At 35.5% G+C, this 24,989-nt stretch overlaps 1 protein-coding gene and 1 long non-coding RNA gene across 13 annotated transcripts in view; one reads left to right on the top strand and one right to left on the bottom strand.

The window, feature by feature from the left end:
* MYOF (myoferlin) overlaps positions 406 to 24,989 on the bottom strand; it is a 70,433-nt gene continuing 45,849 nt past the window's right edge. For 4 of the 12 annotated variants that reach the window (XM_021398224.1, XM_021398222.1, XM_021398219.1 and 1 more), the window contains 28 exons: positions 23,413 to 23,527; positions 23,212 to 23,317; positions 22,377 to 22,519; positions 22,076 to 22,249; positions 20,930 to 21,041; positions 19,375 to 19,452; positions 17,473 to 17,654; positions 17,210 to 17,368; positions 16,907 to 17,005; positions 16,417 to 16,578; positions 15,750 to 15,915; positions 15,093 to 15,169; positions 11,405 to 11,416; positions 10,060 to 10,158; positions 9,313 to 9,438; positions 8,705 to 8,860; positions 8,497 to 8,588; positions 7,661 to 7,831; positions 6,994 to 7,142; positions 6,656 to 6,795; positions 6,028 to 6,116; positions 5,852 to 5,947; positions 5,070 to 5,211; positions 4,730 to 4,829; positions 4,087 to 4,280; positions 3,609 to 3,718; positions 3,114 to 3,261; positions 406 to 2,673 (listed from right to left, as the gene is read on the bottom strand). In XM_021398224.1, coding sequence (XP_021253899.1) covers positions 2,638 to 2,673; positions 3,114 to 3,261; positions 3,609 to 3,718; positions 4,087 to 4,280; positions 4,730 to 4,829; positions 5,070 to 5,211; positions 5,852 to 5,947; positions 6,028 to 6,116; positions 6,656 to 6,795; positions 6,994 to 7,142; positions 7,661 to 7,831; positions 8,497 to 8,588; positions 8,705 to 8,860; positions 9,313 to 9,438; positions 10,060 to 10,158; positions 11,405 to 11,416; positions 15,093 to 15,169; positions 15,750 to 15,915; positions 16,417 to 16,578; positions 16,907 to 17,005; positions 17,210 to 17,368; positions 17,473 to 17,654; positions 19,375 to 19,452; positions 20,930 to 21,041; positions 22,076 to 22,249; positions 22,377 to 22,519; positions 23,212 to 23,317; positions 23,413 to 23,527 — 3,433 coding nt within the window. In that variant the 3' untranslated portion in view covers positions 406 to 2,637. Of the gene's footprint in view, positions 2,674 to 3,113; positions 3,262 to 3,608; positions 3,719 to 4,086; positions 4,281 to 4,729; positions 4,830 to 5,069; positions 5,243 to 5,851; positions 5,948 to 6,027; positions 6,117 to 6,655; positions 6,796 to 6,993; positions 7,143 to 7,660; positions 7,832 to 8,496; positions 8,589 to 8,704; positions 8,861 to 9,312; positions 9,439 to 10,059; positions 10,159 to 11,404; positions 11,417 to 13,577; positions 13,635 to 15,092; positions 15,170 to 15,749; positions 15,916 to 16,416; positions 16,579 to 16,906; positions 17,006 to 17,209; positions 17,369 to 17,472; positions 17,655 to 19,374; positions 19,453 to 20,929; positions 21,042 to 22,075; positions 22,250 to 22,376; positions 22,520 to 23,211; positions 23,318 to 23,412; positions 23,528 to 24,989 lie in introns of those variants that run through there. The other 8 variants (XM_021398217.1, XM_021398216.1, XM_021398218.1 and 5 more) reach the window with 5 other exon arrangements.
* LOC110399483 lies at positions 14,531 to 24,983 on the top strand. Its single transcript, XR_002439233.1, has 3 exons — positions 14,531 to 15,193; positions 15,621 to 15,692; positions 24,508 to 24,983. It is a non-coding gene; the product is annotated as an uncharacterized LOC110399483 (long non-coding RNA).

Consider the following 24,989-nt stretch of genomic DNA (forward strand, 5'->3'; position numbering starts at 1 on the left):
TTATTTTACCCTGAGCTGTTTCAGGAGCAAACTTTTCTTCTTGAGCTATGTGATCATTCTTTCTTGTACTTTACAACTAGATGGATTATACATTACAAGAGCTGTTAATTTTCTCACAGCCAGTAGTCTGGGCTTAGGGAGACTATAGATTGCATTTACCATCATTTGAAGGGTATCCGATAGGAAATGGCACACTTCTTGGAAGGCTGAATGCATCAGTGCAGGTGCTGCTTTTCCAGTATACATAGTTTCAGAGCTAGGATTTTGATGCAATGATGGCACGCGATATACCAATTTTATTTAGCCTTTTTTGTTAAAAGTGCTTTCTGTCTAGCTTTAGCCTTTTCCAGGCTGTTTCAGCTAGCTTGTGTTTTATGTCTTAAGGACACTGAGGTGCAGAGAAGGTAGACTCAAATAGATTTTATTTTTCCAAAATAGAGAAGTCATTTTGGATCGAGGAAAACATCTCTGGAACAAAGAGTCTGTGTACCAAGGACTTGTGACAGGAGTGCCCCTGCACTGGACACATCGCTACCGAGCCCCAAGTATTTTGGATGACAGTGCCTCTGTAATTGCCGAAGAGCGAGTTTATTTCTTTTAGTTCTTCTGAATACTACTGAAAAACTGAAATACTGTGCATCTGCAGTGACCTGACCTTCTTCACTTTCTGTTTGAAGGCTGGATTTGTTTTTTGATTGGGTGGATGTATTTCTCAAGCTGCTCTAACATTGCAAACTTGAAGTGCACAGTTTGTGGAAACTATGACAAGGGCCTGTTCTAGGCCTTCAAGGAAAATCTGATTAGAAAAGTGTGCAACTTGTGACTCCCATATGCCAAAACACAGATCAAATGTAGAAGTGTGCCTAGTTGCAGTAAGAAGACAGTTAAACAAAAGTCTTGTTTTTAGAGTAGTTTCAAAAAAAAAAAAAAAAAACCACAAAAAAACCAAACCGTTACGGCCATGTATATTTAACAGGTTATTAATTGAGGCAATGCAAACTCACAGAATATCCTCCTGGAATATCTGTGGAATATTCCCTCTTGCTGTGAGGAATTCCTAGGGTTAATTCATTCCCTATTGTAAGGACCATTTTTTTTCTGTGGCTTTGAAGGGTGTTACTCTCAGTTGCTGGCACCTGGAGCAAAACGGGCATGGCAAGAAACAGCACGAAGTTGTTACCCACACAGAGCTAAATCTTTGCTACAGCCTTTTTAAGCTACTGTATTTTGGAGTCATGCGTAACAGTTACATCTAGGATTACAGCTGTGACTAGCAGTGTATGTAACTGATAATGCTGAGGTTTACTTGCTTGTGAACATGTGCTTGCTTTGTTTCTGGGGTGAGCTGGGAGCCAGAATGGATTCTCCAACTTTTCAGTTACATTTTAAAGTAATATTTGCATAATTGTAGCAAAACCGTCAAGCCTATGCATGCTTGCACAGAGGCAGCTGGAAGAGAGTATCAAACTCTTGAAACGCTAAGGGGAGAGTCTTGCTTGGATCTCTGCTCCATTTTATATCTGCATTCTGAGGAATGCTGTTCTTAAATCCCTCCTTAAAGCTAAATGCTTGTCTAATGACAACCATTACAAGCAACATATTTTTTTGAAGTACAATGAAAAGAAAGCTGCTGTGATTTTTACCCTCTGTCATATCTATGGTACTGACTGAGATAGATTTTATTGATAGATGATGCACTCGTCAGTAATTTCTGGAGTGCTGTTTCATTATTCTTGAAGGGACAATCTGTCTGGATGGGGATTAGTGCCAGCTCTGATCTCTCATTCATAGATCAAGATGCTTGAGAGATTTTTCACCAAAAATTTGATTTTCATTAAATTTTGTGCAGAAGTATTTCCTTATTCTTCACTGTAATGACAATAGTAAAATTCCTTAAACTCCAGATTAGCAGCACTGCTATCTTCTGATAGATGCTACATTATAGAGTCTACATAATACCTAATGCATTGTAGTTTTGCAGTAGGCTAATTTGGAAACTTGCATTTTTCTTGTGAATAAGTTTATTTAACCATTTTAAAATTACAGTAAGTAAGCAGTATATTAATGTAGTTATTTCTGCATGCATGCAGTTGTTGTTCAGATACGTACAGTGATGTCAAATCTACACTGCAATAACTAAGTGTTTTAAGCAGAATGATGCTGAAACATTTTATAAAATCATCTGACCCATCTTTAATTACACTGTAAGACGTTCTTTGGTACACATAATAAGTGGTGCTTGGTTTTCATTAATTTAAAATGCAAAGTTTTGAAGTGCACCAATGGAGAGGAATTCTCAAAAGAAGTATCTGTTAGAAAATAGAGCAAGAACTGGCAGTTTTCCTGAGTGATTTTCATGAAAAATCTAGTATAAAAGCAAGGGAAATCAGAGCCTTACCATAGATAGATATTACTGTAGTCAAGAAATATACACGAGGGTCTTTTGTTTGTTTGCTTTTTAAAATACCAGTCATGACCCCTTGAGTCTTGGATAATCATGGTTAAATTCTTACTTGTCATCTACTTTCCAGTTCAAAATAGTATCAGACAAAATGCATGGAAAGCCTTGCTGACTTCGGTCCACAGCCTGAGGCAAAACCTCACTGCTATTTAAAAAGATGAGGAAAAAACTCTTCTTTAAATTGGTTTCACCATCTTCATTGACAAGTAGTTCTGTGGAAGTGAGAGGGGGGGGAAAAACAAGAAGTGAAAAGACGTATAAGAAATACTTCAGTGTAGTTTTCAAAAAGAGATTTTAAGATTCTAAACTGCATCAGAATATATTCAGGGCATGCTAATTTCAGTTAAAAAAAAAAAAAAGAAAAATATTTCAGAGTAAAGTAGAATGAAATCTAGATGCAAGTTTTTATTGTGTAGGTTATTAACACTTCTAAAGAATTCATTTGCTTCAGTTCTACTTTTAACATAATTATTTCTCATTAGAAGTCAGCTGGAACCATTTATAGCTGTTAACTTTTATAGTCTTTATGCCCCTCCTAGAATTGAGTTGATAGAATCTCTTATCTGAGGTAAGGAGGGTATGCTGTTGAGGACTCATATAAAAGCTAGCCTCATACTACAGTTCAACAACAGTAACATTTAAACATTCTTACCGGCAATGAATAGAGGAGTACTGCTACAAACAAGAGTACAATCAACAAGATGATAAGGCCTATGAAGAGCCATTTAAACCTGCGCCACACAATAAATTTCATTGTCTTGCAGGGATTTGTAAACCAAAGGAAGGAAGTATCTGGTCGGCTGTATTTCGAAAAACAAACAAATATTAATCATACTATAAATACTGAGATACTTAGGTGTGAGAGTATAACATATTAAAGAAGTCTGAGTTTAGAGCTGAAGAAAGCAGAGAGAGTTTTTTAGTGTCAGTCAGCAGCTTCAATAAAATATTTGCCATTATACTGAAACCATCTTGCACTTTATTCTTAAACTTGACTTGCAGAAGGAAACAGATGGCTTTTAGAAGCAGTTTTTCAAAGGATAGATACAGTTGACGTACAGTAGCTCACTTTCAATGCAGATTTTGTCAGGAACATCACAGTAGCTAGAAATATGTTCTTCCAGCTAGTAAGAGAAAAATATCTTACTTTGGTAGATCTAGTTTGGGATTCATGTTGGGTTCATCTCTTCCTTTACCAGCTGGCCTTTCCTCAGCTTCTTTTTCATTGACAACTTCCAATGTCATTTCCACTTTACCCTTCAGAAAACATATAACAAACATCTTATCTTATTAAAAGAGCAAGAAGAGTAGCTGTTTGATACCTAAACGCAGTAGTCATGGACAAGATCGCTTTGTGTGTGTCTGGGGGGGAGTAGTGGTGTTCCATTTCCATCTGAAAACATATTTGTTTCTGTACTATGATGGTGTCAGAGAATGATAAATATGCATTTTTAAAATTCATCATATGTTTTAAGTCTAAAGTCTAAACATATGCTTGAATATCTTTAATTATGAGAGTTCAAATATACCTATGGTTAATTAGTATTTTTTTATTCCCAGATAGATTCTTCGCAATTAAAAGTAACCTCATTTTAAGTAATTTTTAAGAGAAGTAATAACCGTACCGCTAAAATGCGAGAGCCATCCTTTTCAACACAACATGGCCACCACCCCTTCATGGATTTCTGTTCAAAGAGAGATGCAGTCATGGGAGTCTTCTGAGAACTGTCCGCTTTGTATTCTGGAATCATGTCTATATTGCATTTCTCTGGAACTTTTGCTGGAATTATTGTTTTATGTAAATCAAGTTCCACGAAACCTAGGAGACAAATAGAATAAAATACAGGCACTGCATAATGCAACCAACCAAAAGCAAAGTGGTTCATCATAAACTTTTCCCATATCCAAACGTTCTAGAAATAAGTGATCAACATACATTTTACGTTCTTGTTTGTTTAAGCATGTTGTGAAGCAGGCAAGCTGGACGCAGCAGGCCACGTTTACACTTACCTTTTGGTGTTGAATACATTAGTATTGATAAGAAGTACTTCGCAAGCTCCAATATCAACCCTGCCCTTTTTTTTTTAAATGAAAGATAACTCGATCTTTAATATTTTTCCCCTATGTACTTAAAAAGAATATAACAAAGTACAGAAATATAACGCTCAAGTAACTTGTGATAGCTAAATGTATTATTTAGCTAACGGTAGCTCACTTTGAACATATAGCCCTTATATATAGTAATTTAAAATTGTTTTGTTTCCTTACCAAGATAATCATCCAGGGAGAATTTGTCATTATCCCATATCTGGATGATCAGTTTGGGTGGGACTCTGAATTCTGTCTTGTCAAGACTCCAAAAATGTTCCTAATATTTAAGAAACAAAGGGAAAAAGAAAAGGAAAGAGGAGCCTGCCATTTGTGGCCAATGTGTTGTTCCTGGCTAAAAGGAAGAACCTAATTTAATGTTTAAATTCAGTGTTTGCAGTAGCAACTTGAGAAAACTATGAGGAACTGAGCAAAGGTGCCTCTGTGTATACTGGAGACAAGATTATCAGAACTAGTTAAAATCTATATTTTAAATACTGTTATCTTCAGAAATGCCTACCTTTTTGGAAACTATGCAGAGTTGCTCCGCTGGGAGATAGTCAAAAGGAAAAACAAATCTCCAGTTAAAGTTTCCTTCACCATCCAGCGATCGGTAGTGAACATCTGTTTTCTGCTTATTTTCCTCATTACCCGGCATCCATCTGTGGAAGTACAGATGGACATCTGTGGTGTCTGCAGTGGAACCACACCAGTAGTTTGTACTGCAACCATGTTACTGAGTGGCTGCAAACAAGTCAGAGGAGCTGCTCACAGAGGCATGGAGACCTTCACAGTCTTTCAATGTGGTTCTAATTTGGTACTGTAAATATGAACACCTGAATAATGTATGAATACTGTAAATATGAACACCTGAAACAAACTTTTGATCTTCTAAGACTATTACTCTGTCTGTGGTAAACTGGTTTAATTTACTTTTTTTTTTTTTAGGAGGAGTAAGTCTCTAGTCTTGTGATTTTTATGAATTTTTTTACACAAAGACTAGGAAATGTAAGAAGATTTTGGGATACGTAGCATCAAAGCTAACCACCTACTTGTCTGTTACTTCCCATCTCTAGGTTTTATTTTTTGTAAGGCTGTACTTCTGGGATCTTTTATAACACAGGAACTGCTCATCCCGTATCTTTTAATACTTCAGTACTTCGGAGCTTAGAACTATTTCAGAGGGTGCAGGGTACACTGATTTGCCTGAACCAGATCATTTCTGGAACTCCTTTTCTAGGCATTGCCAGGATATTCTGAACATCATTCATCTGCAAGTGTTACACAATAGGATGCTCCTACCCCTTCACATAAATGTCGCTCATTTCTTCCCCTGTGATGCTCTTTTCATCCAGAAGGACATCTTTGGTGTTCCAGACAATCACTCGTAAGACATACCTAAGAGAGAAGATGTTCAGAGAAAGAATTGAATTAGCTTTATTAGGGCTGCCAGACAGTATGCATATACAGATACTCACTTCTTGGCTTTTCGGGGAGTGATGTTGAAGGGAGGGCCTGGAGGTCCTAAGCTTTTGGGGAAAACATCAACCCACATCTGGAGCTTTCCCTGCAGTAGTAGAGAAGACGAATGAGGGAGTGTTGCGTACATGTTTGTCACGGTAATTCCCTGGAAATTACCTACAACGTGCCTACTGACATGCTTAGTAGTACTTTCTAGCCACAGAGCACACTCGCTGATGATAAGATTGTCAGAATTTACTTCTACAGGCTTCAGCTAGGGGTAAGCACAATCCCTCATGTTATGCTTCCTCAAATAAACAATGCCAAAATTTCAGAAGGTGGTAGGGACATTAATTCCTAGGGAATACAGTGCAGTTGGGTGCCTAATTAGTTTTCATTCTGTAGTTACAAGTTTCTGTTCTCTCAGATGTTAAGTGCAGCGTCATTTGAGTCTAATTACTTGCGGCTGGTGGCCTTCCTGCTGTAGAGGAGCAGTCCCCTTAACTAGACTTATGTGAGGCAACCACTGCAGACATTGTACTCTATTTGAAATACAGGCTCATTTATTTATTTAACTTCTCTGATCGCTATGGGAATGCAGTATTTCTGCATTCAGGAAACAGAAGTAAAACCATTTCACGGTACCTGAGGGATGTTGGGCTGGAAAGTGCTATATAAGGTCCTCGTCTCCACATGCTCAGGTACCAAACCCTGGGTTCTGAGGATATGAAGGGCGAGCCGCTCTTCACCTGGACCAAGATGCTGATGTAGTACGTTATTAGCTTCTGAAATAGAATAAAGGAACATGATCCAGAATTTGCATTTCAAACTTAAAAAAAAAAAAAAAAAAAAGTAGAATCTAGCACAAAAGTGTGTATACTAGAGTCAGATTTTTTTTCCCTCATCTTCCATCAATAGCAAAGTTTTATATTTGTATCAATGTGAATGTAAGAGAAAAATATAAAATAGGTGAACAAGCTCACCGACTTCCTCCAAAATATAGTCTCGTCCCCCGTAGGTAATCCTTCTACCATTTTCAGAGAAGACAGGAGGAGCATAGCCTTTAAATCTGGCTATGTTTTGCAATATCTGGGTTGGTTTCAGCTGATCACGCCAGGTATTCACACCTGAACTTTAAGGAAAGCAACAAAATATATCCTAAAATTATTCACCGTTCCAGGGGATTTGCAAATTATGTAAAATGTATTTACTAGCTTTAAACCAATTCAGAAAGGGCAGAAATCCAGCTGCCTAGACCGGCTGACTGATTTTGATAGTGACAATTACCTTTCAAGACAGAGTGCTTTTTTCTTTACGTATCAAAACAACACGCTAACAGATGCTTTCATATTAATTCCCATGAATAAGTCAGAAAACTGGTGTGTGTTCTCTGTACAGAAAACACACATTTTACCATAGGAAAAGAATACTAAAATGTTTGACATCGTTGTTTTCAGTTAATGCTCTTCTGAAGATTTTGCAGCTTTACTTAAGATGATACAGTAAGCTCAACAACCAAGCAACAGAAGCCATACTGTTGTTTTTAAAATACGTAATTAAGATGAAGAAAGTCCTGATTTATTATATTTGTTACGGAGGATGAGGACTAGATCTACCAGATACAACTTTTGAATAGACAGTATGACTTACATGCAGTACTGCTGTGGGATGCCACAGTGAGATCCATAACGAGACAGAAATCTGTTCTCAAGATCAATTATGGTTTCACCTACTTTTTCATCACGAGTCAATGTGTCATAATCATAGACTGAAATTTTCAGATCTTTTTCTTGAGGTAAGAAGCAGCTGAGTTCATACATTCTAAACATAAAAATGTCTAGTTAACACTATTGCTTAAAGTTTCATTTTGAGAAATGACTTATAAGATATTAAATGGACATTTTCAACGTTGATAATTCTAGCAGCAGTTAACACTGATACACTGCTTGGTATTTGTACTCAATAATAATTACATTTTGTAGACTTACAGATATTGCAACATTCCTTTTTGCATCATGTGTTACTTAGTGTGGCTTTGTTAGTCACAGTATAAAAAATATGTTAGTTAATCCATAGCTTTTGCATGATTAGAATTTAATTTTTTAAAAATCGCAATATGAACACAGTTGGAGCTTTTATAAATGTTTCAAATGTTTCCCAATTTTTCAGAGTTAAAAACTTTTTTCTTTTTTTCTTTTTTTTTTTTTACATTTTTTTTCTTATTTAGACAGGGCAGTTTTAAGATGCAGCTTGTTTGCATTTGTGCTGTTTACCCATGTAATTCAGAACATTTATTGACTAGCCAAACACCTATGCTGTCTATTGATTTCAAAGGCAAATGCCTTTTGGAACTTAAGTTGCAATTATCCATATGTAACTGTGAATACTTCACTGGATATTTATAGTAACTGTTAATTGTATGACATTATCAGAAAACATAAACATTCTAAAATGCAGAAGAGTAAAAATACAAAGAAATTTGTTACCTGCCAAAAATTGGGTTGAGAGTATTAGGCACATAATTATCTCTGTCTTCAATTACTTTTTTGCTTAGGGATATTTTTATATAAGGATCACACTATTTAAAATAAGAAGAAATAGTGTTAAGAAATTGTTATAAGATTAACTGTATTTAATCTCTAGTACAGCAGAGCAGAGCTAGATCACAGACATTCCAAAACCAACAAGTCTCACCAGCCCATTATTATCCTGGGGTTGCAGCTGCAAAGCTCTAACAATATAAATTCGCACAATGCACTCCTGAGGCCCGCTGTCTGGTAACTCCCGGAACTGGCGGGGAGGAGCTGGAGTAGTGGGGTCATCGGGTAATGCATAGATTTTAAAGGATCCCTAAAAAGTAATACAAAGAATCAGTCAAGATAGATGTAGGAAAGTCAGTCCTACTTATCCTATTCATATACTCAATTTTACATAGAAACAGGAAAATCACAGCTTAATTCAACTTAAAGAGTTGTAACTCAGAAGTCGTTTGACTTGGGTAAGACCACAAAGGCAAAATTTCATCCTGGGAAGGTTCTGTTCCACAGGGGAGATTTCAATAGCATTAATTATATTTCCTTTAAATTAACAAATATCACATACAGTGTAAGCCATGTGCACCTCTCCGTTCTGTGAAAAAGGACCATACCTAAGCAGGTAAGAGCATCTGTTGCCCCTACTAACACATGCCTCTGCCTTTAAATCTGCTGAAATGCTTGTATTTAGACTCGCTTAAATGATAAGCACTTAAATGCTGGATGCAGTCTTTTGTACTTGTTTTTTGCCCATTGCCTGAAATTTACCTTAAATTCCCCAACAACTGATGGATCATCACTGTCCTCAGATTTGCCTCTGTACAGCTTAAATGTATCACAGAAATCTGTTAGGTTATTAAATTCAGGTACCTTTTCCAGTTCACAGTCATACACCTTAAAGAAAAAAAGAAAGGATAAAAGCACGGTTTAAAAATTATTCTATGTATCAGCTTCAACAGTGTGGCACTGCAAAGTATATTGTATATTGGGTAGAATATCTTAAGGAACTAAAGAATTCAGAACCATTTTTATTTTTACGTCTAAGTGGAAGCAGTGGAATATTTGGAGAATGTGCTACTGGGCTTCATTCAGGCCTTGTTAAAAACAGTAAATAAGCATTTCACAACCTTATCTATACTTTCTTCATTAAGCGTATTTAGACAAGGTGTGAAAGTGGTATGGTTTCAACTTCTAATGAAGGAACGCTACATGATATGCCCTGTCTGTCCATACTTTTTCAGTCTGGATGTTTACAAATAAAATTAGGAGTAAAATTCCATTTGACTGAAGGTTAGACTAAACTCTTAATACATCTCTTAGTAAGCATAGTTATGTAGAAAAGAAGCAAAGATTTCTTCTTAAAACTTTCATTTCGCCACATGAATTAATAACAGACCTTTACATGAAATCATGCGCAGCTAAATTTTGAGGTTTTAAAAAATGAAGGGTACAGCTTTGACCAGGTTAGGGCCTTTAAAGTTGGCAAATATTCCTTTCTTTTTTCTAGAGCAATACCTTCAATGTATCATATCCTTTTGTAATGTACTGCCCACATTTTTCATGTTCTCCTATTGAAGCATAAAATTTGCTCCACCAATCAACAATTTCTTCCTCCTTTAAAAAAAAAAAAGACAAATAAGACTTTTTTACTGAGAGATAGAGCCTCTCATTCCACGCTGTGCAGCAGAAACTACAAACAGCTAAGCACGGTAAAAGACCGTATTCTCCAAAACTTGTTAGCAGTTAAACAATATTAAAGGTTCATCTGAAAGACAGAGAATTAGAATGTAATTAAGGCAGAAAAAAGATGGAATTTCTCTTACCCAGGGTTAGACATCTTGTCTATAATGCAGCTACACTGAGTCAGAGAGCCATCTCCAAGAAAGCAGTTATTAATTAGTGGTATCTAGATAACTCGTTTTAAAGGTCTGATTTCTGGAGGTGTATATATTTCTCTGCTGCGTTTTCCAGTAGTGTAGGACAGCTTACCCAGCTTCCTATGTCCTAGACAGTCAGAGGAAGCTAACGTTTGCTTAGATGGAGCAGTCAGTTGTTTTGGCTGTTAGAGAAAAACACTATCATACCTGGGGTCCATTGCAGGAATCGCATTCCTCTAAAAACTATAGCAAACCTGTTGATGTACGTATGTATTTATTTATTTATCCTGAGGGGAAAATGTGCTAGTTTGCTTTTGGCATTCCCATTTATTTTGAAATTGTTGCCATATAATTACATCAAGTCAGATCTGCAACTCTAAGTATACATCATGCCATTAAAAGAGGTGGAAATTATCTGTACCACCATGTTTGAAACCTACAGGATTCTAACACAGTTGAAAGGAACGAGCAGTGAACTCTTAAATAAGACAATACTTCAGCAACCTTCAAGCAACTGCTACACGCTAACAGTCTATACATTCAATTAACTGTAGTTTTAAATAAATAAAAATAGCAAAAAACCACAAAACTGATAACACAATTCCTCTCCCCCCCCCCCCCCCCGAGTACTATTTTCCTAATGTAACTACTTGCCCCTGAAAACATACTCTAATCAGTAACAGTACTTTTTCACTGTGTATTTTCTATATTTGGATATAAAGAGATTTCTCAAGTATTATACAGATCATTAAATGTGAAGGGGTTTTTGAATATCTGGGTGTTATTACGTCTGTATTGCATATTTTTCCTGAATTTACCATTCTACAAGTTGATAGTGTGTTTTATAACAGAGATTATTCAGAGATTACTCTTCTCATATGTCCTCTTAAAGTTTAGGGAGCAACGCCAATATACTGACTTTCAATTAGAGATTTCATTTATGGGAAAGCAATGTATAGATTTTAAAAAATAGCATACATTACCTTTTCTGTAAGCTGCTCATGAGGATCAATTCATGAAAAAAACAAAATTGAAACAACTGTGAGGATGTGCTTTGTAGACTTCAGTAGATTTAAGTAAGCTCTAAAAACTTTGCTTTCTTGGTGGTTTTTTTTTTTTTTTGGATACAGTTTTGCATGTAAAGTTACTAATATCAATAACATATAACTTGTAAAGAATATTCAGATAGCATACATATAATTTTTTTTTTTGCTGCTGTCAGCATGACCTTGATGTTAAGCTTGTCTGAAAATATATATAAATTAAAAACAAAAATTCCCAAGCTGCCCATGTTTAAAAGGCTGTGAGACACTACTATAGTCCTGTGCTTTGTTTTTCATATAACAAAGCAAAACTTTTATCATTGCAGCATTCAACTCTGGCTTATATTTATTCACTTCCACAGCAGTTGGAGTATTCACTGGTTTTTCACTTGGACTTGCAGAGTATGCTGGATCTGATTTAAACACATTTTCATCTGAAATAAGAGCACTTACACAAGTGAATTTATTCCAGAGATTCTTTTCCAAACAAATTTCACATATATAAAATTGAAGTGATTTTTTGCACCTCTTGGATATCTACTTCTTTATAAAACAATTAGCTAAAACCCAGCAGCATTTTCCCTTTCTACTATCATTTTTTCATTTGTTTACAGGCTACAGAATTTCAGGAGCCTGAAAAAAATGTGAATTATAAAGTACAGTAACAATCAGGATATGTGCCAACAGATTTAACCGTGCAATAACAACCTGCACAATCCAAAATGCTTCACCTGTGATAAAGATGAGAGATACTGCAAGTAAGATCAGATACTCCGTTAAGCGCAAGCATCATGCAACCCATTTAGAAGCCAGGATTAGCTAGCACGATTTGCTCGTGTTTATGTTTTGTCCATTGTGGTTTAATTTAAAGGCATAATCCATACATTTTTGTGTAAAGCAAGAAATATGCAAAACATTTTATGAGTACAAGCCAAATGCATCAATAGGTCAGGACATCATTCTGATATATCAATCTTTTAGCTCTATTCTGAAAATAATTATCTTGCAGGGATATTCAGGCCTGGTATGTCTGAGTAGTCTTGTTTAACTTATATATATATTTTTTAAAGTGCCACATAAATCTCAAAAATGTTCTGTATTTCTACTTTAAAGGTAATTCAAGTAATTTATTCTTAGAAACTATATTGCTGATTTGCAAAATTTCAGGCAAAATTTAGGAATTGAATAAATTGCCACATTTGAAGTTGACTTTGTTTAAACACTGGTTTTTATCATGTTGACAACATGAAGAGTTACAACAATTGTTTAAACTCCCAATTTGGAGCCTTTTCACAAAATATAATTAAAGCATAATATTGATTTATTTTTTTTCTCCCTTGATATACTTCCAGGTGCCTCTTCAAGTAATGCACTTCTTTGCTTTGTGAAGAAATGGTTATGGAAAAAGAATAAATCCAAATCTTCAGGCCTTCTTTAAAAATGATCAAAACAAATGAGTTCCTGTATTTGGATACTATTGGTAAAACAGGTAAGGAGGATGTGCTCATAGAATGCCAAGAATACAGGATAAAATGCCATATGATAAATTTGAGATTTTGGAGTGAAACATTCATATGGTAAAGTCCATTTATATAGTTACTGCCTTTTTTTGTTTTTAAATCTATACATTGATTTCACTATGGATTGTTATATGTAAAGTATATTTACACTGAACCATTAGCTGTCTGAATATCTTAAAATTACGGGAAAAAAGATAATGGATCCCTACTAAAGTTAGGGTTAAAATTTTATTTACTGTACATCTATTTTATTATCTGGAAAGCAGACTTTTGAACAAAGTTTAGATACTAATAGTGTGGTTAAATCATTCCTGTTAATATTGGTGCTTTTAGTACATAGATTCCAAATAATGATATAGTAATATTTATATATTATAACAATAATAAATACAGACATAGTATGATATTTATGAGTTTCCAAAGAAAGTTACCTTAATATTTGTAACTAATTTTATTAGGCTTATAAGAGTCATTTCCTCCAAGATCTCTGTATGGAATTATTGCTAAGAGAAGCTCAGCCCATAAGACCACATCCCATTAACGTTCTGCTACCATTCTGGTCATCTCCATGCAGTATTTCCATACATACATACATGCACTGTGGTTGGAGAAGCCATTTTGCTGAGTGCTGTTGACATACTGCTTAAACACTGGAAATTGGAATGTAATTGATGAAATTTTGGCCTTTTGTGTCCTTAAGAAATTGCCTGCATATCACTTATGCCTCCTGCAGTTGTACTTATTTATTGCAGCCTGAATTGTTTTGAATATTATTCCATCTCTAATATGGATGCTATCACTTATACAGGTTTGTACTATATTTTGTTTGGGTGATGTCAAACTCCAAAAGAAATTACGTTTCACCTTATGTAGCAATTAACATATTTCCTATCATAAACGAAATCAGCTAAAAAAAAAATTCACACCAGTTTTGCCAGTGGGTTCAGTTGTTTTTTAAAATCTTTTTTCTTAAAATTTCTAAAGGAAGTAAAAATTACCTGTACTGTATAGAAAACATTTCTATTACTACACAAGGCCTAATTCAGATAAAAAGTAGACATTTTTCTACTGTTATAAATTAGATATTCAGGACACTACTTGTATGAGGGAATTATATATAAGAAACTGTTCTATGAGAAAACTCAATTATAAAATGTCATGACATTAAAATGCTGAAGAAGAAATAAAGGAAGAATGACACAATCAATAACATTAAAATAGCAAATAGTCTGAATTTAGTAGTATTTACTTTAGGACCTCTGTAACAATGAAGAAAATTGAAAAATCAAAGTTAGTTATGGATTAAGAGCCTACAAAATTAACATACTAAAGGGCATAACTTCAGCCTATTTTTGTCAAGAAAGCTCTATCAGCAATTTATGAAAACATCTTCTAGGTTAAGGTCTAAAATTACTGACATTTTTTCCTTGAAAGGATATTGTTTGTTTGGAATTTGCCTTCTCTCAGGTTCCAAGTCAAGAATAAAATTCTGGAAGCTGAATTATTTTTACCTGTAAAGTAAGACTGTACTGTAGGAGTCCTGAAAGAATCAGAGCAGTAGGGTACAGAGAGCCACAAAGCACAAGAGAACAGGAAAGAAAAGAGGTGTTAACACAGAAAAAAGTTGTTTCAGTGTTATAGTCATCCAAAACTGATATGGTAAGAAAGGCAAAGCCATGACTGTGGGGGAAAAGAATGAACAGCTGTAGGTCTGTGCGACAACAGTTTTGATTTTGTAATCACTAAAGCATATACCATCTGCTTGCTTTATTTAAAACTGCTCAGTCTGTCTGAGATCAGGCTGCTCTAACCATTTACCAGTAGATGACGGGGCAATGTTCTATCCTATTCTTTCAGTTGAATGAATTAATGAATTCCTAAACTACTGGGTGAACTTTCCTTGCATAAAAAGATGGTTTGATGTTTGCTATAAGAAAACAGAGGATGAAACAATTAACATATTTCCTTTGCTTTCCTGTATCAGAGGAAGTTTGCTCCATCTGACTTCCCAGACAGCTACATATATTTCTGACAATTTTGCTGTTTAGAAAATCAGAAATCACAGCTCAGAAGAAGAAGAAATGCAAGCATCAAACTTCAAACATTACCTGAGCTGCTAGCAGTGGTTGCGTGTCCTCCATTTCAATTACAGTATCCCGGCGAGGTGGAGCAGAGAGTAGACTAACTGTAAGCCAAAGACTTTATTAAGGTAATACCCTATGGGAAAATTACCATATCAAACCTTTCCATAGGATTTGAAAGAAGATGTAAATTAATTGACTGTAAGCTTATCCTCTAGAGAAAGCAATTCACTGCCATGTTTTGCTAAAAATAGAAATGTATCATGTTTCTGTGCAGTGTACACAAATATTTCTCAAAAAATAGAACTGAAGTAAAATTTTGAAAAGAAATACAGGTGAAGATGTCAGCTCTGCACTCAGAGCATTTTTGCTGCAATACCGTATTGTTTCTTTGGCAATGAGAACAGTGGTAACATGCAGGTAGTTAAATTTCAAGCTAGTACTAAAGAGGAACTTCAGAACTTCATGAGCAGTATGCTCATTCTGACAGTAGACTTTCCTTTGCACTCTTAATACCCCCATAGTATTGCACTATTTAATTTTTTTTTCTTTCAGATCATATCTCCAAGTAAGTACACAACACAAGAAAGCTGTTCATCAGTACAGTATGCACAGTAAACACCAAAGGTTGGTTATCCTAGTAACTCGCAGGAAAGTGTAACTTTTCTTTTTCCAGCTGTTTACCTTTCAGTTGTGGAGCAATGTCTTCTATAGTAGTGTAGGGGTCACAGCGAAAGCTTTCTAGTAAATCAATAGTACACTGTCCCACAATGGGCTTCCGTCCAAACGGTCTATGGTCTATCACTTTAATAACAAGAGATGGACTGTACAACTCCTCTTTTGGCAAAAGCTAAAAGTTAAATGTTAGAGTTTGATTATAATGCAGACAAAAGGAAAATGAATAATAAAGATTTTCCCCCTAAGTTAGAGCAGTTGCTTTATTTAGTATTAATCGACTACATTTTATGGGTATATGGTGAATAAAAACCTTTCTGACCTCATAAAATGATTCAATAAAGTCATTAAGAATACTATTAATTGTCTCAAATCTTCAGTATTCTTGAATCTTACACAGCCCCCATCCTAGCAATAAGAAAGTAGTCACACTTCTATAGGTACAGTGATGTTTTCTATGCACTGCACTGGAGCACATCAGACTGTACACTTTTTCAGCGTACATACAGACACAATTACATGATCTTCACTAGAATTTTCATGCTCAGCAACTTGTTATATTAAGTCAAAAAAGGATGTGTACGTTTTTCTTTTCATTCTTACATAACAAATCCTCTTAAAGTATGCTGTAACTCATTTTCTGCTGATAGTGGGTATATAGTTTTTAGCAACGTACAACTTTCATGAAGAGAACAGAAGATGGAAAATTTGGCGTCTTTTTGAGGTTTTTAATCACTGCAGATTCCACCATTTCACCCCCACATTCCACTATGAGACTCGGTGACATAACAGGTGCCAGCTGGTAGTTTTTCATGTTCCGCAGTCCCCAAGCCAGAATCTGTGAAATAAAATCAAATATAAGCAGAAGACAGCAAGAGAGAGAGAGAGAGCAGTACGCTTAGTATGATACTCAAAGAGTAGGAAAGAAGAAATAAAGTCTTCTCCGTTATTAAAAAAAAAAAAAAAAAAAGACATGACTGGCAAAATATTTCAAGGTTGTTTTACTGTGGAAGATAAGGGGAAAAGTGAAGCCCAAAAAAGTGCTTATAAAAAAAATCCAAGACATTTCTCACTATTTTTTTTTCCTCAAAGCAAGTAAACAAACTTGCTAGCTGGAGGATGAGATTACTGCACTTGTTTTCCATTAGCTTAAAAATAAACAGTACCTCAACAGCAGTGAGTTGAACTACTGGTCTGATTCCTTGAGGTACCATGTAAAGCTTTGGCGCTCTTTGTGATGGCAGAATTGGAAGGTTGGAGCCGCTCTGTTAAGACACACACAAGTACTGGTTTCTCTCCTCTTCCTTAAATGAAATACTTTGCAAGTATTAAAATAATTCTTCACATAATGACTTGCTAGGAAAGAATATATATGACATATATATAAAATGTGTGTGTATATATATACACACACACACACACACACACACACACACACACACACACACACAAATATAATAAATACGTGCCTTGTCCCTTAAAATAAGTTCTGCAGCAAAAAGAATGTCTCCACTAGCTTTGCCATTATTTGTTACAGGATACCAGAGCAGTTTTGGTGTGATGTCCTCTTCTGGGATTAACTTGACCATGGGAGAACAAACACTTCTTCCAAGGAATTCATCTTTACCCTGTAATCAAAATGAAAGTCATAGCCATTAATGTTATTGTCAAATAACAATAATAGAAAAAAATAACAATAAAACAAGAATCAAGTTAAAAAGCTTTCACATACCACTTGGTCACTGTCAAACAGTTCAATAACAACATTAGGTGGATTTTGGGCTACTGTCTGTGGGTCCCCATAGATCTCAATTTCATTAAATATGAGAGTTTGGTCCCATGTAGGATTTAGAGTTGAATGAATGATCTCAGTTGTTTTACTTTGATGGAGGAAAGAAACATGAGCATATGGATCTGAAATATTATACAAAGATTGGAAAACCGTATGAAATCATAAGGCACACAAGCACAATTTTTTATCAAACACAGTACATTATTTTTCTTCTGTCATTACCATTTCTACACACTGTTCTATATGAAAAAACACAACAAAACACCATACACATCATTTACATTTAATAAATTCCTCCTGATTACTAAATAGCTACCTTTAAACCAGTCTTTAATAACAGAGAAATAAATGAAAATGATTAAAATATCTTGAAAATCACAAACTGAATTTGAAAACTAAAATAAAATACTGGCTATACTACACTCCTCTTAAATATGATCTGTAGAAGCTCTTTTGTTATCTCCATTGATACATAACTGTAAGGACACATAAATAATACAAGGAGTTCATTCTAACTAGCTTGTGCCAAATAAGCTAACAGGCTACATTACTCAGATGAAGCTCTGATTTCAAACATCCTTATTTATAACAACCTTTTCTTGCGACACAACTGAATGATTAAAGCAGCTCTCTATTTGGCAGGTCTTTAAATCATAAAGAGCTCCGCAGAAGGTATCTGATGATGGTCATTAACATTTCCTGTACAAATTGCAGTTGCTACAGACTCAAGGCTGTTTGTTTTAAAGGTTATCTTTAGGTCAGTTTCAACAGCTTCTGGTACCCGATCAGAATTCTACAAAATTTGACTAACTATTCAAACTAGTTTCAGAGGAAACTAGTGTTTGGTTTATGCATGACTGCGTCTGAGGTATCCCACTTGAATTCTACATACTTAAATTAGAAGTATTTATTATTGTCTCCTAATATTGTTTTTAAATGCTACGTATTGATTTAAGATGAAAGATACAATAGGCAGTTGTACATAAAAAGTCCAACAACCTCATCTCAAGAAACTGCACTGAAATATCTATAGCTGTATATCTTCTTTAATACACTTAACTAAAAAGAGGAGAAAAGAATACCAATGAATGGCAATTCTGATAAGAATTAATTCCAATCTGCCCATTTCATCTTTCTTTGACTGAATTTACATAAAGTAAGTGTAATGTCATTCTTATAGAATCCAATTTCAATTTACTCTTTGACTTGCCAGTGGAATTTTAATTGTAGTTAACAAAAGTTACATACTTACTTAACAACCTGAACATTGAATTAGTCTGACTACAAAGATGCTAACTAGACACAGCACAGGTGGAATACTTAACAGCTGTAAATAACAGTGCAGACGTTATTCTTGTGAAAACAAACAAAATCTTTGCCTCTTAGTAAAGCACAGTGTAGCTTTCTACAAGTTCACATCTCAGTAATTAATTACTATAAAATATTGAACACTGACAGGAAGTTGCTGACACAACAGCCATCCAGTTTTCCTCATTCCCGCTTTGATGCAAGCTTTCTGCAAGACAGCTTAGAAACTGTATGTATGCTTTGATTAAGAGAAGCTAAGGCATAGGATTGGTCATAGGAAAGTGATCAATTCCCATTCCCCACTGAGAATTCCATTGAGAGGAGAAGGTGATGCATATACAGAGCACTTATTTTTTGGCTGTACTAATGAAATCCGGATCATACATAATGAAGCTGAGACTTCCTTCCTGGCATAGTTTCAGTAACTAGGACCTATACACAGAACTTACAGATTTAGGATAGTCTATAGGCAAATCAAGTTACTAGTTCATCGTTGATGTACTTTTCTGCACCACAAGTAGGATTTTTCCATACCTGAAAAGCTGTCTTTGTCTAAAGCCATGAGATTTCTTGCCTGGTATATGTAACAGCGAAGATGGTAAGTATATACCCCTGTATCAAATGGAAAAAAAAAAAGTTCAAATGCATTACACAGACATCTTTCCTAAAATGAAGCTATTTTCAGTCTATACAGATGCTTTAAACATTTTCTTGACTAAAACACAAGCACTGTATTAACTTTTCTGCACGCTAGTACCAATGCAGTAGCACCTGCAAAAATTTGTTCCAACACAAGAATAACTTAAAGCAGAAATGAAAACAAAAAAACCTTAATGCTATTTTGGCTTTTTCAGTGCATCATTATTTAAAAATCTTTGTACTCAATAATTCTTGTTTGCACCAGTGTGATAATCTAGCTCCTCCAAACAGAACCAATAACCGCGTATTCCTATAGTTAAACTATTCACTATGGCACTTGTAAAGACCTAGAAGAGATGTTTGAACTACCTCTACATAATAATTCCAATTGCATCTCCATCTCTGGCTATAATATTAAAGTTAAACCCACACCACGAATCTCTGCAGGCATGGTGGAATAGCCGAAAAGAAGGATGTGATGGAGGCCCTGACCCAGGACAACATATGGCTAATTTACTACGCATCTTCTTTGAAGATGTGAGCTCTATCACTTCCAGACCTTATAAAAAAAAAAAAAAAAGTGCCACTCATATACACAATGAGTTGAAACCTCTGAACTCTGGCAGGAAAAGGGGCCATTTTCCTCCTATTCTAGTCATTACTTGAAAGAAACAGCAAGATTACTTCTTCAGCTTCTGAAAGCCAAGATTTGGGCACTTATTCCCAGAAGGAAGATAGAGTGCTGTAGGTTCCAAATAAAGGCAAATGTTCCAGTCAGAGATCCTCAAAAAGGATGTTGAGTCTTAGGAGTGGCACTGAATTGGGCTCTATTCCTTTTAACACTGGTGGCTCCCACCTCAGTGTTCCCACTTTTGTGAGTACCACTATGGAAATTCCAAGGAATTTTAATCCAGTCCAGGCTGGCAAAGTTACAGTTCTGACTCATCTACATGGCCTTGCTGCTTATACTGGGTCAGGCATTAGTCTGACCTTGCAGTGAGCTGGTTAAGTGAACTAAACCAGCAGAAAATAACTGTACATACATAATCTCTGCTAGTTTAGCTTCTTACATTGTTATGGATGGACCTTAATGCTAACAATGTTCTTTTGATAAAGCCTAAAATCCTGCTTTTGCAGCTTGAGAATTTCTGTCCCTGTTTTACAAATGCCTGAGAGATATAAAACAAAATGAGATTTCTTTATCCATATTACATTTCTTCACTTCTTTTTTTAAATATTAGAATATAAGCTAATATGAACTGTGGACTGTAATATTGAAATGATCAACTGTATTTTTATTTAGTAGGATAAATAGGCTTCAGTCAAGAATCGGATAATTATTGCAGGATGTTTATAAATCTATATGTAAAACACAAAGAGTTATTACAATTCTGTTTGATACCAAAGAGAAACAAACACAATTTGTAAGAAAGGAATTTTAGGAACCTACTGTCAAAGTAGCAGGAAACAATTGGCGTATTGGCACCAAACACCTTTGTAGCTGACTCCTTGGTTTTGTCTGAACCCTTCCCTTCTCCATCATCGGTACTAGAGTCTGCCCCCTAAAGTTTTGTGAAGAAAAAAATGATCACTGCATGCTTAAAAACAAAGAAACAACCTGAATAAAGTTTACCATACATGGGAATATACAGGCTTCAGTCTCTTTTCCAAGACAAGGTATAACTTTCTTTCCTAAGTAAAAGATGTTTAGTCATGCAAAGCTCATGTCTTGTCGCCACTGAAACTACGCAGAAATCAGATCCCGTCATTTCATTTTATTGCCAGAATGTCTTACTGCTGGAGATGTGTTAGCTACCTCAGCTCTTAGTGCAGGAGAGTTCTTCTGCACTGCCCTGTTGCAGAGAAGTGCTCTAAGGATTTACCCTAGCAATAGCGCAGAAAGTACAGTCAAAAGAATAACAGTTGTTTTTAAACTCTGTGGCACCAAACTAAGTGGTGAATCATGGATTGATATTCAGTGCAAAAAAAGAGGAATGTAAAGAAAAAAAAAAGAAACTGTCATTAATGCTATACTCTGAATCATCAGCTTAGAAAAACACACAAGACTGTGCTTTACTATTATAGGCTCTAATTTGTATCTTGATAAATAGAGCTCATCTGTGAAGCTGTGTTAACCTGAAAACTTGAGGAATAATTAAATTTTGATAAACTGTGACCTACAACATTCTGACTTTTCAGATACTCTGCTATTTTTTTTCCTCGTGCTTGGTTGTTTATACTTGCAGATATTAATCAGGGGCAGCTACTTCAGTTTCTTTTGCTTCTTGTACTGTTGTTAATACATCTAAATTATGTGCATGAAAAACTTAAGTCATCTTTCCACTTTACTTACAGAAGGCTTATCTAGTAATTTTGCCTTTTGATCTAGATCCCATATTATACAATAATAATTTAAAGAATCAAGTAAATAAGTGTGTTATTTAAGAACTTAAGTAGTTACTTCAGTGGCCCCTTTCAGACTTCTAACAGTATAAACTGTATTAGCTCCTCAGTTACACATCAATTTAATGATTCAGATACTAAAAATTAATAGATTGACCTTTTAAGGACTTTTTTTTGATACTGCGTCCCTTACCAAAGCACCTTCAAGTTTAAAGATAGCTGCAGCACCGTGAGTCTCGGAGGGAGCCATTTTTCGTCTCCATCGTCTTCGACGGAAAGTGTCAGAACTACGTTGTTTCCAGTGAAATTTCCAACCAATCAAAGAAGCATATTCCCATCCTTCTTGATCTTCGTATGATGACATTCCCTAGGAGATGTAAATCTGTTATCCACAACATTGTAAAATCATCACGAAAAAATCTGCAGTTGCTTTGGCAGGAACTATTGCAATGTGCAAGAAATACAGTCTGTAATTGCATCTCTCTTCTGCTCACCCTTCCTGTTGTTATTGTCTGAGATGAATCCCTCTTACGCTTCCGCACCAGTCTTCGTCGTCGGTGTGTATGATACATTTTCTCTGCAGCAACCCATGACTTTGGTTTAGTGTCTGGAGGAATAGTAATTCCATATTCCCATCCTAAAACAGAATTGAATAGTTGGTATATTTCTAGAAACACGTGCAAGATACGAATAAAAAAAAACATGAGGAATTTTTTTTTCATGACTACACAGAATGAAGATTTAGTCACATGAAACTATTTGATATGTCCTATGAAGACAGGTTGAGAGAGTTGGAGTTGTTCAGCCCAGAGAAGAGAAGGCCGCAGAGAGGTCTCCCATTACTTGAAGGGAGGCTATTGGGGAGTGTAGTGAGTGATAGGATAAGGGGTAATGGTTTTTAACTAAATGTTTATATTAAACATTAGGAAGAAATTCTTTACTACGAAGGTGGTGAGGCACGGGAGGAGGTTGCTGTATTTTGGCTCTACATGTTAGAATTCCGTTGCCAGGTATCTGGCATTAGACTTAGATTGATCTCCTAATAAAATGTTACTGCAGAATCCTAGCAGAGGTTCCAGTTACAACACTTACCAGTACTCTACAATAAAAAATAAGATCTCCTTTTTCCTACAGAAATAGTCATTTATTTAACTTACGTTTAAAGCAGTAACTATTTGAGAATTTTCAACTGCTTTAGAACAAATTAAAATTCACGAGCATTTAGCAAAACTTCTGGACCAACATACAGCTTCTTAGATTCTATGATTTGTTCTCTGGTAGACAGTTACAAATACATTTCTTAGACAGCATATAATCAGTAAATCTTACCATGCTCATCCACTGCTCGATTTAAGTCTGATTTCCAAGCATCATCTTCCCACATCCATCCAACAGGACATGTGAACTCGCGTGGTGGTGGAGCTTTTTCTCCATTCTTTTACATAGGGAAAACACAGCAGTTCCATGTATTAGTAGATAAAATACACTGTGAAGCAGATCTTAGAACTCTCTCAAACTTTTACATCTCACCACATCCGTGAAACTCTCTTCAGCAGCTTTCCATTCTCCTCCAGGATAACGATTCTCATTCTCATACACTTCATCAGTAAACTCAGTATGACCAGCATCAGCTTCAGTCAACAAACTGCCAATCCAAAGCAAATACAGTATTAAGCCAAAATGACTTAAGTAGACCACAGAGAATACATAGAAGCAATATAAACGCTGTAGTTCTGGATTGTCCGTCTTTGTGAAGTTCCACTGGTATACAGAGTACAACGCAGCCCTCATGTATGAGAACTTCATTTTCGTAGAACATCTTCCTAACACTGCAGCAACTCCTCTAGTAGCAACAATACGAGGAACATTACTCATGAGTGATCAGCAGGAGGTGTTTTGACTGCCATTGTTATTCAGCTGCTTTGAACACTTCTCTTGGAAAAAGAAAACACCTCATACATTCAAACAGAGAAAAACAGACCACATGATAGCTATATGCCTTTCTAACTTTTATATAACTAGCTATGCACTGAAATTTGGCAATGTTGCTCATTTTATCCTCATTCTGTTATTTACAAACTGAATAATCGGCTGATAAGTTTCTAACTTGAAAGCAAAATAAATAAAAAACATTAAAGAAAATAGACTCGATTTCCATTTGTGATTAACTGAGTCAAAAAGCACTAAAATATGTCCTTAAGTGCCATCTGCTGGTCAAGTAGAACCATGAAGACTATTTTTCGCTAAAATCAGGTATGAGCTATAAACAAACATGCATTTTAACTGGAGACTTCTTTCCCATTATCTGAGAAAGAATCTCTGTGTTATTGCTTTTCTTCATATCAGACTATTCATTTAAGTAATACAGAAATAAATTCATCCATTCACACCTACAAACGTGCATGACTTCAGAATGGAGCAAATAGCACATATTTTCCCACACAATTATTTTGTACCAACAGTCCTGTGTATTTCTTACCACAAGAACAAAAGAATTAAAAATTGAGTGAACCTTTCATTAAAAACAAAAACAAAACACCATAAAACACACACACATAAAACCCACATCTTTTTTATTTTGATGGTGTTTTTTTTTTGTTTTTGTTTTTGTTTTTTTTTGAACAGCTCATTTACCCAGTCCAGTTTTAAGTGCTACAGTGCAAATGGCTGAATTGGGACAATTTAGGAGCTGACAGCCTCCGATAGAGCAAGACTGAACCTGCTGGAGCTGGAGGATGGAGACCTCATGAACTGGATCTGCCAAGGGAGAAAGAATCATATGGCAGCACAGCCTTAGCCTCCAAAAAGAGCCACTGACTTGAGTCACTCTGAGAAATAACCTATGACAGTTGTTTAATGAGGGTCATGAACCTTTCTCAACATTTAGTGAAATAAGCACACAAAAAAATCCATTGTATGTGAACAACAAAAGGCAATAGTATTTTTAGAGTTATTAAAAAGCTTTGACTATTGGCTGGCTATTGCTGTCTTAAAAAGTTCAGCTGAAAATCTCTTCCTCAGCAAAGAAAACAGAGAGGGGATATCTTCCTCCACACTCTGAAGTTAATTCCTTTATTTCTGGCTGCATAAAATTAAAAGAATCTCAC

Source organism: Numida meleagris, chromosome 5 (genome assembly GCF_002078875.1).
Source record: "Numida meleagris isolate 19003 breed g44 Domestic line chromosome 5, NumMel1.0, whole genome shotgun sequence".
Classification (NCBI taxonomy): domain Eukaryota; kingdom Metazoa; phylum Chordata; class Aves; order Galliformes; family Numididae; genus Numida; species Numida meleagris.